Source organism: Heterocephalus glaber, unplaced genomic scaffold (genome assembly GCF_053883595.1).
Source record: "Heterocephalus glaber isolate CG9 unplaced genomic scaffold, H.glaber_assembly_v1.0 deba00001531, whole genome shotgun sequence".
Classification (NCBI taxonomy): Eukaryota; Metazoa; Chordata; class Mammalia; order Rodentia; family Bathyergidae; genus Heterocephalus; species Heterocephalus glaber.
The window spans coordinates 1,658,602-1,678,094 of record NW_028258329.1 but is presented as its reverse complement, the minus strand read 5'-3'; the positions used below and the strand labels follow the sequence as shown (position 1 = coordinate 1,678,094).

Below are 19,493 nucleotides of genomic sequence, written 5' to 3'. Positions count from 1 at the left end.
GAAAGAAATGACATTTTGGGGCTTGCTTTAGAAGATCCCTACTGAGCCTCAGCTGTCACCTGTGACCCTGGGGTGGGCCCTCTTTGGGCTCCGCAGATGCCTGGGTGGAGACGGTTTTCACTCAGTGCATTTACTGCATGGCATGGTCGGGTCCCCAAAGGTCCAGGTGTTGAGAGGCTCAGCCCCCAGGGTGGCACTGCTGGGAGGTGGAGGAGCCTTCAGGGTGGGGTCCAGTGGGAGGTCCTTGTCCCTGGGGTGTGCCCTTGAAGGAAAGGCGGGTAGCGCCTCTTCCTGTTGGCTTCCTGGCTCCGGGTGTCCCTGCCACCCCCGACAGGGCTGGAGTGGTCTGGGGCCTCTAGAACCATGAGCTTTTCAAATAAACTTCCTCTCTCACAACTGAATGTTCACGGCAAGCCCAGGTAACGTAGAGCAGACAACATTCATTTTCCTCCTCCCAGGTCAGATTCTGGAATTTCCAGTGAGTCTGGGTGTCTGTTAGGGGAGTCCCAGAGATGCACGTTCTGCCAACACGGGGATGGAGGGCTGGGAAGTGGGTGCGGGGCAGACACTCTCGAGCCTACCTCCATTTCCTGGCCACTCTTGTAGAGCTGCGGCTCGGTGAGCAGCACATCTGCCGGCACATCCTTGTCTAGCACCCCAGTCACAAGTTGGGGAAGCGACGAGAAGAGCAGATTGAAGAAGATCAGATACCACTGATCAATCATGGCAGAAGCCGAGAAGCCACAGTAAAACTGGAACCAAAACAGGAGGCCCACGAACATCTGCAACCAAGAAAGGAGGAACAAGCCCAGGCTATTCTTCGCTGTCCTCACAATTGCCACCCAAAGGACCTGAGAGTCCTGCAGTTTTTCTACACAGATGAAAGTGACAAGCAGCAGAGTCCTCCAAAGACAGCTCTGCTGTTGGCCTCTGCCTCTCCCTGTGCACCTTCCCCAGCCCCCTTGGTCTCTTAAGCCCCTAGGACAGATGGTTTCATGCCAGAAGAGCTGAAGATGGTTAGTGAAAAGAAAATGAAGGTCTGACGGGGTCTGCTACGGCTGCTCACGTTTCAAGACAACCAGTTGAGGACCAGCTTGTGGCTTGGCTCCTCTCTAGGACCACTGTGTCTTTGGTGCCCCCAAGAAAACCTCCCCGGGGCTACGCCCCTGTCTCCCTTGCCCTTGAATCCCTCCCCTTTCCAACGAGGAGCAGTGGACAGTTACTGACTTCCACGGATGGAGGACACAGAGGTGCAGCAGCAGGACATCGAAGCCATCAACACTGGGCGATGGAGCCCTGGCTCTCTACTGGCAGGTGTGACGGGCATCATCCTTCACCCTTACAGACACCTGCCTGGCTGGGTGGGAACAGGAGTCTGAACATCTCCTCACACCCCGAGGGAGTGGAGCCCTCTTCCCGGGACTCCAACATCACTGAGAACTGGGCTTTCCTGAGTGCCATACCCGGGGCACAAGGCAACTTAGCAGTCACAGAATATGACTGCTTGAAATGGCCCATTGATGCCCATGTGTTGAACTTTGCTTCCTGGGCCCGTGATACTTCAGGAGGTGGAAGGAATCGGGTGACCATGGCTGTGCCTCAAAGGGGCTCGGTCCCCGGCCCCCTTCTCTCTCTCTGCCTCCTGGCAGCCTTGAGGTGAGCAGCGCCTCTGCCATGTGCTCCTGCCTCGCCCCACCACCAAAGGCCCCACGACTGACACCATGGACTGCGACTTCGGAAACTGTGACCCAAAAGAAGCCTGCTCCTTACAGGCTGGGCAGCTCAGGAGTTCTGTTACAGTGATTCAGAGCTGACACAGAGGGCTCCACACTTACTCCATGGAACAGCTCAGTCTCTGCATCTACGACCCAGGCACAGCGGGGACACCGGCCGTGGGGCCGCTGAGAGGACTGAAGGGCCCAGTGCACTTGAGGCTCCCCAGCTCCTGGCACCACGGGTCTCCCACAGCCTGCTGGGCGGCCAACAGGGCTTGGCTTCCGTTGTCGGAGGGCCAAGGCAGCCTCTGTTTTTACCGTCTAGCAGGAGGAGGCTGAGGATCCAAGGGGCAAATGGCCTCACCCTGCTGGTGCAGCCCCGGATGGCACAGCCTACAGGGAACACGCTGTGCCGTGCGGGAAGGAGCGCTCCCTGCTGGGCCCGCCAGCCTGGGCTCCGGCTCTGCCTCTGCGATGACCTAACACTTTGGACCTGGATTCGGTCCCTGAGCCTCCCCACGCTTTGGCCTCTGGACCTGAAGGTTTGTTGTGAAGGCTGGAAGGGACGCTGGGCTCTGCTGGAACCTACGACGACACATCGCCTCCGAGTCCTGTTTCAGTCCATGATCTAGGTAGGTCATCCCAATTCCCCCTTCACACCCCCAACCCGCAGACTCGGACTTTTCATTGACTTTCTTCCTTTTCTTCCTCCCACGCTGACTTTCTCCCCAACAGCCTCAGCCTAATGAGTCATCGTGAGCAAATGGAGTCAAGGGAAAGAGGACGAAAAGCACTTACATAATTGAGATTCTCTTTCCTGCGGTACCAAAGAGCTTTGTTCCCAAACCGCTGTTGCTATGGAAACCTTTCTTCCCTGCTCTTTATTGGGAAGGAAGGCCAACTTATTCTTAAAACTAATGAAGCCCTCGTGTTCAGAGGCAGTGTGATTATCCTTGAGCTCCTAGCTCAGATGGATGCTTGTTCACAAGGGTCCCGCGCCTCACATGGAACAAACACAGCACCCTCCACTTCCCGGGCCTCCAGTGAGGACGGGCTCATCTGGGGAGCAGGAGGCTGTGCCCACCCCCAGCAGGCACTCTGGGCTCTGCTCACACCCAAGATGCTGAATGGTTCGGCCTGCATTGTTCTTGCCAACCCTTTGGTCTGAGAAATTTTAATTGGGAGTTTCAGAAATCAGCTAGCTCAACTCCTGGGGTTGTTTTGTTTGTTTTGCTGATTAAAAAAGAAAAATCCAAAGAAGGCAAATACATATGGATATCCAACTTACAATATTGAATAGGAGTTTTTGACTTTACGAAGAAATATGCTTTCAGCAGAAACTTTACTTTGAATGTGGATCTTCGCTTAGGCTAGGAATATGTGGTCAAACCCTCTCTGAAAATGCTGGGCAGTGAGGCTGGGAAGGTAGTTTAGTGGTAGAGAGCATGCCTAGCAGGCATGAAACCCTGGAGCCCTGGATCTAATCCCCAGTAAACACACACACACACACACACACACACACACACACATACACACACACACACACGCACGCACAGAGGCTGGGCATTGGATTTGAGGTCCTAGTCAAGCACGAGGTCATGAGGAAAACAGCAGACTTCCAGTGTTTGGGTGCTAAGCTGTCACCCTAGGAGAGCTGGGTGTATTAGCCACAGTTTCAACTTCCAATATTTTCAGCTTGTGATGGTTCTTCAGGGCAAAGCCCCCTTCAGATATTGAGGAGGACCTGTAACTTGCTTAAGACCCCACTGCTTACAAGGGACAGAAACGAGGCTAGATTCCTCCACTCCTGGGGAAGTCAGAAGGTTTGCATCTGTATCTGAGGCCTCAAGTGCTGGGGATTCAATGCCAGGATAGCAAGGCAGAGGAGGAGGTCGAAAGGGCAGGACAGTGCCCTTCCTTGGATACAGTCCCAGCCTGAATTCACTTCCAGGACCAAACCTATCCAGGTAGACACACCCTGATCAGTTTTGAGCATTGTATCCATTTGCTAGAAGACATTTTGAAAACCAGGTGAGAGAGTGGGCGATGGGAACAGAAAAGGAGGCATCAGCCTCCAGAGCACAGTGTTAAGAACACGAACAAGAGGTGCACTACTGGCAGCTGGGTTAGCATGGGGATTTTCATATGGAATTAGAAAACACTACACCTTTTAATGTGTTCTTTTTCAGGAAGGTATGAGATAATGGTGACATGGGAGTTCTAGTGCCTAGAGGGCTAGACTGGGGAACTAGGCTGGAAGTCACTCATCCCAAGTTTACTTTGTATCCTTGTTGGTAGCTATCAGAGGCACAGCCATGAGCAACCTAGTGAGTGCTCAGCAGGGTATCTAGAAGCCTCTTCCAAGCGAGCAGGGTTCTGGGATGGCCTTGTGGTCCATCCTGCAGGGTTATGGAAAAGGGTGCGTTCTGAAAACTCAGAAACCAGGGAACTGAGAACAAACCTTAAGACTCATATGAAATGGACCAAGCAGGTCCTGTATTCAAAGCTCTTCACCCAGATTAGGTTCTCCAGGCAGAACTGTCCACAGCTAATCTGGTGTGGGGAAATGAGCTAAAATGGACCTGGCCAGCAGGGGGCGCACCTGGCCTGCAGGCCCACGAGGTGTAAAGGTCACTGCTCCTGCCGGGCTTGGGGACTTGCTGGTCAGAGCAGTGTTGGTGTGTCCCTGACGGACACCTTTCAGTACTGGAATCTGAGGATGACCAAGGAACCTAACAGCAAGGCCACCACATGCATTTCTGTTTATCCTTTGTTCTTCCCTGATGACTCTAGAAAAAAGCTGGTGTGGACACCCCAGCAGCAGGCTCCTGAAAACACATGGACAGCAGCGCGGAGCTTGGGGGCAGGAGCCAGGTGTCCACTGGTGACCGCAGCCTGGCCAGCCGACTAGCTCTGTGGCCCTACACACACCGCTGGTTTCCGGGCCATGCTTCTCCTCACTAGAGTCCTGTGGACTTTTGCATGGTTTCTGCTTGCGTCTCTGACCTTCCCTGCACAGAGCTGGCTGCTGTCTGAACCCAGAGGATGCACGGCCAGGACTAGGGGACTTTCACAGACACCAAGGAGGACAGAGTGGACGCTGGGCTTTGGAGGCCTGCTAGCCTCACTCGGGTGGTGACCCTGCAAGCCTCGGACCGAAGCCTGGAGTCTAATACCTACAGTATTTTTGTAGAAGAAGTAGAGCACCATGTTGGCGAGTCGAGAGTAGCACCAGTGCCCATGGACGATCAGGAGTCTCTCCAAGTACCGGAATTTCGGCACTGCGAAGTCGCTGGCCATTACTGCCTGGAAAGGGAGGGAGTTCCGGTCACTGGGGTGGCTCACCCAGTGCAGTTCTGTCTATCTCCCCCCAGGTCCAAGTCAAAGCACAGAAGGAAAAACCGGCTTCAAACACATGTGTGGCTCTACCATCCTCTCCCTTATCTCTTTCAATTGAAAATAATTCTCTCTCACAAACACTTTCGTTCAGGGACATCAAGTTACAGAATTAATTTAAGGCTTCTGACAATAGGTACATAACTGATAAGTTTTAAAAGGTTTTGCTTTTTTGCTTTTCCATGCTGTTTTTTTTTTTTCTTTCGGTACCAGGGACTGAACTCAGGACCTTGCACTTTCGAGGGAAGTGCGGAGCCACTGAGCTAAATCCCCGGGCCTCCATGCTGTTTTGTGATAGGCCACAAACTCAGAGCTGCATGAAGTCATCCTGCCTTTCTTCAGCCCTGGATGTCACATTCCTCTACATCACGTCATAATCCCACAATGAGCCAAAGGTCCCCATTTCAAGGGCATCAGAGGCAGAAGTTCTGGCCTCCTGGGAGGTCCACTCAGGGCTGTTTGCCCTGGGAGGATAAATAGCTCTTCTACTGTACTGTTTAGGGAAAAATGACAAGAAAAAAATTTGTTTATGTTCAGCACAGATGCATTCTGTGCCCATTTACTATGCACAGTTTGAATCCGTAGATGCAGTGCCCACAGACAGAGGGCAAATTAGGTCCAACCTTAGGGTTTCCCTGCCTCTGTCCTGCCTTCCTCTCACTTGAATCGCTGCTGTTATGCATTTTTCTTCCTTCACTGAGAAGGTGCAAATGGAATCCGCATTCCACTTGACATTCACCTCTGCCCAGTGCCTGCCCATGAGGAGTACAAGAAGCATGTGCTGAGTAAAGGAAGGAAATAATTCACTTTGGCTTTTTCAGCATTGTCTGTTTCCACAATTTTCTGGGTGGAAAGCTGACTGGGGCAGTGCCTGCTCACCTCACGGGCATGGAAACTCAAGTGAATACCTTCTCTATCAGAGGCCCTACTGTGGGCCCTAGTGTCGGGGCGGGGGCTGACTGCCACGCTGCCCCTCTTGGAAGGCAGGAGCACAGTCCCCGCCTTGGGACCTGTGACTTGAGCCCTGGAGTGGTGATGGGAGCAGCTGAGCCAGGGCACGGGCCCTGCATCTGGCTGGAGCGGGCATGACTTCTAGGTCGGATGCTGGTGGGCCGTCCACACGTACGCAGGCTGCTTTTGGAGGATGTATGATACACGACGCTGCTACTTCTTCTTACTGTCCTGTGCTCAGGCTATCCAGGTGACTACGACCCCGCGGCCTGCGTTTCAGTCTGATAACAAGGAATACTGCCGAGCCCCTGCTGTGGCAGCATGGCATCGGGGGCGGAGCCACTGAGGACCAGGAAGCAAGAGAAGGAGCTCGGGGCCCAGCCACACAGGGCCCCAGCCCGGACAGTGAGTGAGGCAGGACCGCAGACTCCGTGCCTCCTGGACCTCAGTCTCCATGGGCTCTCCAGGTCCACTGTGTTTGTGGAGGAGCCGGAGACCCAAGTCCTGAGGTGCAGGATGTCTACCCTCCCGGTTCCCCTGGAATTACCAGAACAGTGGGAGAGTTTGTAAGGGCTATGTTGACAGAGGGACGAGCATTGGGTCTGGGGCTGCATCTGGAGGTTTGGTCTGGGAGGCTCCTTAGTCTATTTTTGTTTTTTGTGGGGCTGGGGATTGAACCCAGGGCCTTGCACATTCTGAGCAATGCTCCACCGCTGAGCTAGCAACCACCCCTTAACAATCGTCCCTTTCAAGTGAGTTTTCAGACTGACTCCACCAAATACAGGCATTGTGTCTGACAGTCTGTGTCTCCGCTCTGTGCTTGGCAAGAGTGGGTTCCAAAATAATAGGATAAATGAACGAAGAATGAAAGAACACATAAAACCTTTCAAGCCCTTCCTGCATTGACAGGAAGAGGAACTGAGACATTGGCTTTGATATTCTTGACAGCTGGTTGAGAAAGTCTAAGGTTTTTGACTCTTCAGTCCTGATGGGTCCTCTTCCGGACCTGTAGGGCCTGTGCCTGCAAACAACTGGGGGTGGAAAATGTTTGGGGAAAACTGCATGTGTGCTGAGCACATCATTAATCCTCAATACAGCACACCGACTGTTCACAAGGCATTTATATGCTGCTGAGTACACACTAGGAGTCATCTGGTTATGCTTTAAGTAGACAGGAGGATGTGCCCCGGACATAGGCAAATAGGCATTGTTTTATGGCAAAGGCTTACACGTTCACAAGCTGTGGTGCCCGTGGGGAACCTGGAACCAATTCCCCTAGAAAGGGAGGGCTGATCATACCCTGCTTCCAGTCTGGACCTTCCACCTGGCTGTACTTTACCATCAAGCAATGCAATTGTAAGCCACAGGCCTGGCACATAATAAGTGCTTAATAAATACTGAATGAATGAATGATTCATTACTACCTCACAGTTCACAGTCTGATTTTTAGAAAGATGTTGTATAAATGGTTCCTAAAGTCTCCACCAAGTTAAAAAATGTTATGATTCAAACTTGATCCAGTGTTGGAAATTATTGCAATATGACATCCAAAAGAAGCACATTTTAAATGAACTCTGGTGTTCAACCTCTGGAACATCAAGTGCTGACGGTGACAGATGACAAGCACAGACGGAGCTTCACGTCACCCAAGTTCAAATGGCCATGTTCCATGTTCACAGTGACTCCAGTTCCAACAGAAGTGCAGCACTGCTGGGGCTCAGAACAGTAAAGAGAGCCTCTCAGGGATGAGCCACCGAGAGCCAGGGCAAAGGGAATGACTCACCTTGCCTCACTCCCGTCCACTGATTTCCCAAAAATATACTTGTGCAGATGCAGGCAGTCATAGTGCTGCTGCTCATCACTTCAAGCAGAGTGTGATTTTCCACCTTACCTTTTCCTCCTGGCTTAGCAGAATGGAAGCATTTGTTGTGCTGAAGGTAAAGCCCTGACTATGTGACCCAGAGCCACGGGAAGGCAGGGCGGCTTCACGGCACGGCGGGGCGGTGGCCACTCTGAGGGCCCTGGGCCTCCAGGACAGCCTGAAGGGTCTTTACCTGCATGCCTTCTTGGCCTGAGATCCCCACGCCCACATCCGCCACCTGGATCATGCTGACATCGTTGGCTCCATCACCTGGAAACAGCAAAGCGGGGAGAGGCCTGTCTGAACAGAGGTGTGGAGAATTAGCAAGTGATCAGATGGGGTGTTCTTGGGTCCCCAGGGGACTGAGCCCCGGTACAGCATCATAGGAAGACAGGAACGGCAGAACAGCAGCCTCGCTGGGGGAAATGGGGTCAGAATAAACTGTGGCGAGACATCGCAGAGGCTGGTGCCCAGCACCTCCCAGGCAGCGCTCTGAGACGGAGTCCCCAACACGGAGGGGGGCCCAGTCAGTGGTTGCTGTCACCCCCTCCCCTTATGATCACAGCGACATGCCTACTGCAGCCAGGCAGCCATGGTCATGCGACTCACACCCACTCGAGCCATTTTCTACACTAAAGGAGGTCAGCTTCTCCCCAGGACCCGCAGAGGCCATTTGCCCACTGACGACCAGTGGGTGCATTCACCACCCTGCGCACCCGAGGCCTTCTGAGCCTGAGAAAGGAGGACTCCGCCTGACCCTCGGGAGCTGGGACAGATGGTTACGAACACAGGGCCAGGGAAGGCTGGCAGAGGCACAGCGCTCCTTGAGTCTCAGTCACAGTGACATTCTGGGGTCTGGGCAGCAGGACAGCCCCACTCGCAGAGGGTGGAGGGGTGGACAAGCAAAGTCAGAGTGAGTCAGAGCACGGCGAACAGGGTGATGCTGCTCTCCTGGCATTTTCCTGTTCTCCATTGGGTTAAGCCCAACACAGGTGATCCGTCAATATTTGTCACCCTGAAACTCTCTGAGGCAATAAAAGTCCCTCCAGCTTTTCCAGAATGTCACATTCTAATGAGATGTGGCTCCTGGCGATGCTTTTTGCAGTGTAAACTGCTGGGTACTGAGGAATGAGCTGAAGCCCTCGCAGGGATCACCCTCCCTTTCCCTTCTGAGAGTCATTTTGCTTTTTATTTTTAAATAAAAAGCCAAGGTTTTACTTCCATTTCTTAAGAAATACCAGACATCCATGGCTACGCGGCAGAGCCGGCACTGACCAGGCCATGGAGACATGTTTTGCCTTCGCATCTCTCTGGCCTTCCAGGCAGGTGCTGTTCCTGTGTTCCTAGTGCAGACACAGGAGCGCAGTGTGTGTGTGTGTGTGTGTGTGTGTGTGTGTGTGTGTGTGCGTGCGTGGACACAAATGCAGACCCCTCAGTTCCCACCCTCACACTCCAGGTGTGAGAAAGCAAAGATGGCCCGGAAAGCCTCTCCCAGGAGGCGCCCATCCTGCAGGGCCAGGCCCACACCCACCTGCACACTTCTCCTGAATGCCACGCTAGTGGGGTGCGAGGGCCATGTCTCCATGACAACCATGCTCAGCAGGGATCTCTCCTCCCTCCTCCACGTGCTCAGGCTCGGTACTGGCCTGCTCCACTGCACAAGGCGCCCACAGTGACGAGGTGGGGACCCCCACCTCCATAAGAAGGGCTGCCACAGACCTCCCACAGTACATGCTGTGGTCATCAGTGACTGATGACCCGCTGGCGTGGATGCGCTATCTCAGGGCCGACTTTCAACCGGGGGAGAGCATGTCCACAGCTGGTCTCCCGGTGTCCACCTCCATCCAGGCCATCACTAGGAGGTGGCCCTGTGGCGTCCCTGAAGTCCCTGAACCTGCACTAGAAAGCCCACCTGACACAGAAGTGGGTGGAGACGCTGCCTTAGAAGACAAGTGACCGCCACTCCACGGCTGAGGAGCCTAGAAGGCTCTCCAGGCCAACAGAGCCTGCAAGCAGGAGCACCACCAGACACAGAGGTGCCAGGAAAACGATGCAAAGCCACGCATCTAATTCGACGCCTGTCTCAGAACAATCAGCAATGTTCAGCTGACAAGCGGCAGGGGGAATTCTTACAACACTAAGAAGCCTCCAACCCCATGGTCTTCTCCAAAGGGCCTTTTTTCTGAGATGGGCAGGGCTACTGCGGAGCATACTGGTCCTTCCCTGTGGCTGGGACCTCCTGAGTGGGGCAAGCCTCCACTGTCCTGTCTCCCAGGAAACAGTGTGAGTGCCACCTGGGGTCTTTAATCAGCACTGCATTGGCCTCAGAACATGACCTGTGCCTGGCTACTGTTTCCATGGGTTTCCAAAGGAGGTTTTCTCTTTGGAACACGCCGTCCACATTATCACACTGGGTGAGATTTAATACATGGCAAAAAGGTAAGCAAGGCTTTTCCCATTTTGTGCCACTGTATGGAAGAGTATCAGAAATCCAGGCTGCACTGGAAGCAGCAGCTAAAGGGGATGCTGCAGGGAGAGGCCCTGCCCGGCCAGCCTGGGTACTCGCCTATGGCCAGGGTCATGGCCTTGAGCTTGCTCCGGACCAGCTTCACTACCATGCTCTTCTGCAGAGGGGTCGAGCGACAGCAGAGCACGGAGCGGCACTGCTTGGCGAGGAAGAGGAACTTGTCCTCCAGGTTCTTCTCGAGCGCATAGGCCAGGCTTCTCCCATCAATCACGAGGCTCAGACTGGGGCCAGAGGCGGCAGGTTTGGAGGCTGAGCAGAGAGCGAAGGGCCCCATGCTGATGTCGCCCTGGGTCTTCTCGGGGGTGCTGCAGGGGCCCCTGGACTGTGCGTACTGTAGGCACTGTTCCAGCAGGGCTGCGCAGGCTTCCTGAAAGGGACACGAAGATGGTTCGCCGGGCTGCAGCTCAGACCCCAGGCACCTGCCTCAACACCTCGGGGCTGAGGTTCTTCTCAGGCACCAGGCAGCAGTCCAGCCTCTGCACTGAAGTTCAGCTGGAGAGGATGGCTCTCTACGCAGAGAGAAGACCGGGGTTTCTCTAAGATTCCCCTTGGTCACCGTGATGCAGGCCCAGGCTGCAGTGGGATGTGGTCACCTGGGGAGGCTGGCTGTGCTGTCACTGCTTAGACTGAAGGAGCCTTGCTACCTGTCTGTCTGCCTCCCTGAGGCCCTGACCCAGCCTTCTGTCTTTCCTATTTAGGTACCAGTGTGGAGCACAAAGCACTGTTAGTCTTTGTGGGATTTGCTCCTAGAGAGATGTGATTATGAGTGGTCTCCCTAAAATCTTCACTTCTACCAGAAAAAGGGGGAAAAAAGCATAATTACCAAGGCTTTTACTTGGCCATGTCCTTCCAAAACTGGATGTGCATTCCAGAGAGAGGAGGAGCTACAGGGGACCCTGCACTAGGATCAGGGGCAGGAGCCAGAGGCCCAGGAGGGACGACTGTCTGGGGACAAACACGCCCTGCAAGAGGATTGATGGCCTGGTCGGTCCTCAGAGGACAGGCAGCCCACGGGCTTGATGACCGCTTCCCTGCAGCACGCCACGGACAGTCAGAGGCAGTCAGTGAGGCTGACTGAGGACCTCTGAATCCAGAACACTCAGGGGGACTGGAGGAGAGAAGGCTGACAGGGCAGTGGCTGCCCTTGAGGTGGACGCAGGCAGCTGGGCCACACGCTCATCCACAGCGAGTCAAGGTGGGAGCGAGGTGACCGCGCTGGGGATGGGAAGTGTGCTTCACTCCAAGGTGGTCAGGGGTGCAGGGGAACTGGGGAGCCCAGGGCGGGCGCGTGGGGGTCACTGCGGGAACGTCACGGGTTCCCTGCTCCCAGCAGCCCGGGCTGGCCAGTGAGTTCCAGGTCAGATGGAGGAGACACCCCCCGTCTGTTTTTCCCTCTCTGTGAGATCGGGAGAAATGGCCGCATCCGGGCTGGAAGACTGACGTGGGGAGGGCGCTTACCTCGAGTTTCCCATCTTTACCTGGTAGCACTTGCTTCAGCCCTCAGTGTCCAGGAAACCCGAAAGAGCTTAGTGTAGAAGTAGTGCGTAATAATGTATTGCTATCAGCTCAAGAGTATAACAAATGTACTATGCTCATGGAGGATGTTAATCAGGGGAGAAATTGAGTATGGATATGGGAAAGCTTGTGTTACTCAATTTTTCAGTCAATCTATATATAAAGTTTACTTTTCAAGAATTTACTGAACAGGCTTAGAAGCAAAAGAGGAGATAAGGGAAAATTGTTGAACGCATAGATAGGTCAATAGAAATTATTCAACTTGGACAGAGGAAATCAAAACAAAAACAGCAAAACACAAAGAGAGCCTCCAGGGCCATGAGGCCACACTGAAAGATCTAATATTCATGTCAATAATCTACCAACAAAGGAGGAGTACATGCAGAGTGCTTCAAAAATGTTTGAGAAATCAAGGGCTGAAAACTCCCCCAATTTGGTAAAAGATAAAACCCCACAGCTTTAAGAAACTTAGCAGATCCTGGCTCATAGATCTAAAGAAAGCCATGCCCAGACACATCATAACTGAACTATTTAAAGTGAAAGACAAGGACAGAATTCCAACAGCAACCAGAGATGAACAATTCACAGCCAGGCGTGGTGTCAAGGGCCTGCAATTATGGCCGGAAGGTCACAAAACCTGGGCCTCTGCTGAGACCTTGTCTCAAATAAAAAGTACAAATGGCTGGCAAAGTAGCTCAATGTGAAGGCCCTGGGTTCAATCCTCAGCACTGAAACAAACAAACAGAAACAGAATGCATTAGTTGTAGGGTAACCATGATTCCTATGACTGTGTATCCTCACTAGACAGGATGGCATCCAAAAGGAAGTGGAATATTTTCCAGGTCTCAAAAGAGTGGCCACCTCAATCTTACAATCAAAATGGACTTACGGAATGAAAGTGACATCAAGACATTCTCTGATGAAAGAAAGTAACAGTTTCTTGCCAGTAAACTTGTTCTAAAGGAAATGCTAAGGAAATGCTTCAGACAAAAGGGAAATCAGGCCTCAAGAGGATATTTAAAGCCTCTGTACCAAAAACTGACCACCCCATTTACCAAATGGATGCCACACCATTTGTAGAAGACAACGATGTCTGGTTTAGACCAACACTCACCAAGGCACTCACCTTGTGTCTGTAACACACAAACCTGCAGTCACACATTTCAGAGGACAGAAATCATAAAATGCATTTCCTCCAACTAAACTGAATTAAAGCAGAAATCAGTAACAGAAAGACAACAGGAAAACCTCTGCACACTTTGAAATGGGACAAAACACTTTGAAACTTCAAACAGGAAGCCTTAAGGAAAAAAAATTTTTTTTAAACCATGAACATATGTAGCGGTGTGACTGGAAAATATGGTGACTATTTAAATTTCTGAACAACATTTATTACGGTAAAAGATGCATCACCACAAATCTGCCTCAGAATCCTCCCGCTCTGTTCAGGCACCGCTCTCCCATCATTCTTGCCACTTTCCTCTTTGATGAGTGACAAGGCTGCCTCAGGCCTGAAATGATTCAAAATGTTTCCCTTTCGTGTCATTCTGACTTCGGGGAAGAGTCGGAAGCCACATGGCGGCAGGTCCAGTGAATACAGTGGGTGAGGACGCACTGTCATTTTTTATGGGCTGCCTTTCCTTTGGGTGGCGTCTGGCAGCAGTATTCACTGTACTTTTGCTCACACCTGGTTAAGACACTCATAAAAGAGGACTCACACAACTGCTTCAGAAAGTGGTGGGGTACGGAACTTTTGAGGGGGATACACGGCAATGTGTCTTTTACTTTAAATTTTTAAAATTTAAAAGTTCATTGTATATTTTGGTCACCCCTTGTATATAAATGAAAACACAACACTTCAACATTGTATGATGAAGACAGAATAGCATATATTGTTTATATTAGAAAAGACAAGGCCAGGGGTTAGCTCAGTGGTTCCACTGCCTACCTCGCAAGCGCAAGTTCCTGAGTTCCACCCCCAGTACCAATAAAAAAAAAAAAAAAAAAGAAAAATGCTCTTGAGTCAGCAACCTAAGATTCCATTTTTAGAAACTAGAGGAGGAAAATAAAGCAGAACAAGAAATACAAGAAAACAAGGAAGGTAAGGGCAGATAGATACAAATAAAATAGAAAAACAATGAAGGAGAAAAGAAAACTCAATGAAAGCCAAACCTTGCTCCGTGAAAAGGTCAATGCAATTGAACTGACAGACTGCTGTCTAAGCTGATCCAAAGCAAGAATACACATAACCCAAATCCCAGCAAGTCAAGGTGGGTTACTACAGGTCCCACAGGCAGTAAAGACATCCAAGAACTGTGTAGGCCCGTGGCCTCCACGGGAGTGTCCTCAGGCCTGCAGCTGCTGTGGCACCAACGAGAGGTGGGCAGGGCCAAGGGTGAGCTGAGACGCCGGCTGCCCGGCTCCCCTCCCCATCCAGCAGCCTGAGGCCACGCAAGGAAACATCTCAAGGGAGCTATGCAAGGAAACAGAGCCTAAGTCAGGAACAGACATAGCCATAGACATCTACCCCGGGGGATCTCTGCAGACACACGTGAGCAGCCACGAACACACGTGGTGGCTGCAGAGCCTGAAATCCACTACCTGGGACTCAGCGTTCAGGGTGATGATTTCCTCGTCGTGGTCCAGCAGTTTGCAGGCATGGGCGATGTTAACGGCTGTTTCTTGTTTGTCACCAGTGAGAACCCAGATCTGCAGGCCCGCCTGTCGCAATTTAGAGATGGTTTCAGGGACTCCAGCCTGCAGGCGGTCTTCAATCCCGGTGGCACCTGTTCAAATGTAGGCCCAACATCGTGAGTCCCTTCTCACAGGTCCCCCAGCTCTGGATGGGGTGCCAGTGCCACACCCCTAGGACACCAGAGACGTGGTGGTGGCACGGCCCCTGCTGACTGGGACCCGTGTGGAGCTTGGGCAGCAGTCCCGTCTGCCCCCGCTGACAGGACGTCCCTTCGGAAGTACTTGCTGAGGAATCACCATTGTAGGACAGTGGTGGACACTTCTGCTCGCTCTCCGGAGTGGCTCAGGAGTGTGTGGGAGGGACAGGGTGAGCCACAGTGTGTCATAGGGGCACCGTGTCTCGATTCTCCCTAACACGAGTTAACTCAGAACTTTACAGAAAGGCACACGAGGGTCATCGACATGTGGCAAAGGAGAGATCTTGTCCACGCTGTTCCAGGGAGGGGAACAGTGCCCGCTGGGAGAAGAGCCCGAGAGAGATTTTCCCCTGAGAAATAAGGAAAGCCGTCCTCCCGCAAGAGCGTCATCCAGCATACCCAGCAGGACCCTTCCATCCATCTCAGGCCAGTACCAAAGGGTGCTTGATCTTTGGAGCTGGTCTGCTATAGTCCTCGGCTGGCCAGAAATTCCTGGGCTCCAGCCGCCCTGCTGTCAGGTGTGTACTATGTCCACTGCCCAGCTAGGGGTGCATTCTGGGTGAGCACGGAGCTGGCCAGGAAGTCACCGCCTGGGCCCTAAAGCCAGGCACAGCACTAGGGGATGTGATTTAGCTCACACTCTGGCACGCTGCTTGCTAAGCTGCTGGGCCTCTGGGTTCTGGGCCTGCCACCAGCGGCAGCATGGTGGAATGTCAACCGAAGCATGCACGGTGTTCACCCTCTAGTGCACATCATGCTACAAACATTAGTTACTACAGCCACAGGTTATGTTAGATACATAGACTTCCCGCTCCTCCGTCCAGAGAATGAGCCTCCGTGAATACATCTGTCTTTGTTAAGTGAAGGAAGACAAACTCCCAGAAGGATGCGATGCACACTGCCAGGATGAAAGGCGATGCACAGCTGGGCATGGTGGTACGCGCCCGTAATGCTGTAATGCCAGAACTCTGGAGGCTGAGGCAGGAGGACTGCAAGCTCAAGCACAGCCTGAACAACTTAGTGAGACCTGGTCTCAAAATTTAAAAAAAAAAAAAGGTTTTGGGATGTAGCTCGGCGCAAAGTCCCTAGGTTCAGTCCCCGATATGGTGGGGGAAAAGTATAAATGCCTTAATTTATTACTGAAATTAATTCGTAACTGTTAAATGTAAATGGGGCGCGGTAGGAAATACGAACGCATCTGAACCAAGGTGAGCCAGTTCTCTCTCATGTCAGGTGAATCTGTGGCACGTTCGTGGGCTTCGAAGTGCAGCGGGCTCTACAGCACAAGCCGTGCTCCCGATTTGCCGCTGAGGGGGAGAAATCCTCGCGGCTGGCGCAGACCCGCCCCTCCTGTCTGTCTCTGGTGGAGAGCGGGCTTCCGGGAGGCGGCAGGGTGCCATCCTTTCGCCTGGCGCACAAGCACCCGTGGAGGTGGCTGGAGAGAAGGTTCAGCCGAGGACCTTCCCGCCTGGGGGCCTGGAGCTTTAGGCCAGGCTGCCCCTTCACTGCACCCAGCCAAGCGCACGGCCACCAAGGACCCACACGTGGAGCCACGTCCCAACCCGCTCCCGAGCCTTCTGCGCGAGTGGCAGCCCGAGGGATGGTACCCAGCAAGTGCAGGTTCGTCTCCAGGCGAAGGGCGGACTGGAAGAGCAGCTCCTCGCGGTTGTCCAGGGACGACTCGGCTTCCAAATGGCCTTGCAGCCAGCAGGCGTACTCTTCTTTGCTGAGCACCTGTGTGGGACACCTGGTGAGGTCGCGCCTGGAGGGAAGCCGCGCGCGCGCCCTGGCGCTGCCCCCACTCACCCTCTTGGCGATGCAGAGCGTGCGCAGGCCCTCCACCGCGTACAGGTTGAGGAAGCTCTGCGTCTTGCTGCGGATCCTCTTCTGGTGCCTCCCTCTGGCGTCCTCTGGGGTGGAGGAGAAGCAGAAACCAGGACGGGTGAGAACGGGCCGGGCGATTCATTTTTTTAAGAGCCTCATCCAAACGTGTATTTTGGCTGTTTCTAAGATCCTTGGTTGAAATGAGAAGCTCAGAGGATAAAAACTTCATCACAAGTGATACGGCCTTCTTGGGTCTGGCCTATTAAACAGAGGTGCACACTCCTGTTTATGAAAAATCATGCTTACCAGAAAGCACGGTTTCAGAACACGCTCATCGATAGCACCACCAGATAAAATATATCCAAATATTGTATCGGACATACTTAAGTTTTAAAAAAGTTTGTTTGAAATTCAAACTTAACTGAGTAGTCTGTTTTGTTTTGCTAAATCTGGCGATCGCAAGCCCTGAACCCCTGGCTTCTGTGGGCTTGGGAGAGGCCCGGCTCCTGTCCCAAGGTCACCCACGCCAAGCTGGAGGGGGATGGACACCCACTCTCCTAGACCCTGCACCCCAGGCAGCCGGCCTTCCACCCTGGAGCATTATGACAGGAGCAGGCACAGCAGCAGGCATTCGTGACGCTGGGTTTATGCACTTTAAAGACCTATGTTTCTGGGCTACTCTGGGGTTCTGAGAGTAGGAAGTGCTGCCCTACCCGCTTCTGGAACCAACGTGTCACCGCTGTCTGGTCTCCAGTGCTCCCCAGAGGGCATGCATTAAAGGCTCGGCTCCAAGCGCTGCACGGCTGGAAGGGTAGGTGAGGGGCCTGGCAGAAGGTCTGGGTCACTGAGGATGTGCGAGCCCCTGAAGGGCACAGGGGGACCCTGGCCCTCCTCATTCCCCTTTTGCTCCTGCGCATGAGTGATTTGTTTCACCATGCGCTTCCCTCAGGAGAGGCAGCCTTGTTTCCAGCCCAAAGCAACAGGGCCAATAGAAGCCTACAAACCATGAGCCAAAAATAAAACTTCACTTTACAAGTGTACAGCAGCGTTCGGTTACCATACTGAAAACCTAATACAAGTGGCAGTGTCTAGAGTTATTGCTAAGAGTCTCCATGTGTTTTCTATTTGCGGTTTTCTACTCATTTAAAAATGCACTGCCAGCAGCCATGGGGCTAAAATCGTTTGTGACATTATCCTGTGTAGAGCTTGGGGATGCACAAGGGACACAGGAACAAATAACACTGGCACATGGCTGTTGCACCAGTTATATTAGGCTTTGCAAGCTTGCATCTACTATATAACATTTGCTTAGTTGATGGCCATGCATCTTCAGTCAGAATTTTATAAACAGATATGTGCACATACTCCTTAGTGCATATAATTTAGACCTAAAAAAAAATCTTTTTTTTTTTTTTTTTTTGGTACTGGGGATTGAACTTGGGTCCTTGTGCTTGCGCAGCAGGCGACAAAACTACTGAGCTAAATCCCTGGTCCTAGACCTAAAAATCTTCATGGTTAGATGAAACACCAGAAGTAGGAGGAAAATAGCACCACACAGGAATAGCTCAGCCTGAACAATGTAGTGGTCCCAGCTAATACATCAGATAGGGTTTCTTTGCTCCCTTATGTTCTTTGGGTGTGGTTATAGTGTTTATAGGCCTGTTGGTGAGGAACTGCAGAACAGTGGTGCTGGATAGAGGAGCCTTATCTTTTTCTATGGCAGCTTGCTATTTTTGTAACATGGTGATTGGGCTGAACAAAATCAAGTACAGTAGTAACTGATCTCCCCTTCTTCCTGGATGAGCTAGCAGATGATTAAATATTGATGTTGGCATCCTTGAACACACCCAAATCAGTGATGTTTGCCTACTACTTCTCTTTGAAAGGATGCAGTGTTTTGGTTGTGGTCCGAAGCTTTGAAGCTCTACCACTTGGTATCTCCTTTCTTCAGTGGAGCTCTTACCTTTCAAACATGACAGATTTGATAAAATACTAGCTCGGTTGAGTCTTGCTTGCCTTCACTCAATCATCTTCGTATGAATTATTTTTTCTGTTGTTTTGTGTTTACCCCAGGTTTTTAAAAAATGGTTTTTAGCTGATGTTCATGAAGAGAATGAGTAATTAAATTTGTGCCATTAATGAAAGGAAATCCTATCTAAGACAGTACATTTCTTTACAGAGCTGGGTCATACCATCCTTTGGGCCCTCTGTTGGAAAAGTAGAATCAAGTCTGAAATAATCCCTTTTAAATTATAACCTCTAGTATTATAGATGTAGAACAGTACTGTATCATACCTCTGCAAATGTAAAATATCTTCTACCTGCTTTAAGATACATAATAGTGACCATGCTTTATCAGAGGTTTTTTTTGTTTTTTGTTGTTTTTTTTGGTACTAGGGATCGAACTCGGGTCCTTGCTCTTGCACAGCAGGTGGCAAAACCACTGAGCTAAATCCCCGGCCCCTATCAGAGCTGTTTTTAATGATGTTACTCTAGAATGTTTTCTTTCCAGATGATGATTAAGAAGCTAATAAAAAAAAAAATGGTGCCAGGCCCCACAACAGTAACAGAACTTTGCTGGTTTCTGGGTATTTTTCTTTTCTTTCTTTCTTTTTTTAAATGGAGTGTGCTGGATGTTTCTATAATTTTGTTCAGATGACTGCAGAACCTGGAAAAGCTGTTGCTGCTATTGATGCATAACATACTGCTATTATTGGCCTTTTTATATAAATATAAATGTATATATATACATATATATAATTTGAATTTTTAGAAACTTTGACTGTGCTGTCAACTTTGGAAAAAGTTATCCC

General features: G+C 51.6%; 1 protein-coding gene across 13 annotated transcripts in view; it reads right to left on the bottom strand.

Annotated features, from left to right (window-relative positions):
* Positions 1–19,493, bottom strand: part of Atp10a (ATPase phospholipid transporting 10A (putative)) — a 122,012-nt gene that overhangs the window by 3,654 nt on the left and 98,865 nt on the right. For 12 of the 13 annotated variants that reach the window (XM_087188198.1, XM_087188201.1, XM_021250171.2 and 9 more), the window contains 7 exons: positions 16,663–16,766; positions 16,464–16,590; positions 14,567–14,751; positions 10,490–10,817; positions 8,117–8,193; positions 4,896–5,021; positions 582–782 (listed from right to left, as the gene is read on the bottom strand). In XM_087188198.1, coding sequence (XP_087044324.1) covers positions 582–782; positions 4,896–5,021; positions 8,117–8,193; positions 10,490–10,817; positions 14,567–14,751; positions 16,464–16,590; positions 16,663–16,766 — 1,148 coding nt within the window. The remainder of the gene's footprint in view (positions 1–581; positions 783–4,895; positions 5,022–8,116; positions 8,194–10,489; positions 10,818–14,566; positions 14,752–16,463; positions 16,591–16,662; positions 16,767–19,493) is intronic. The other variant, XM_087188207.1, reaches the window with a different exon arrangement.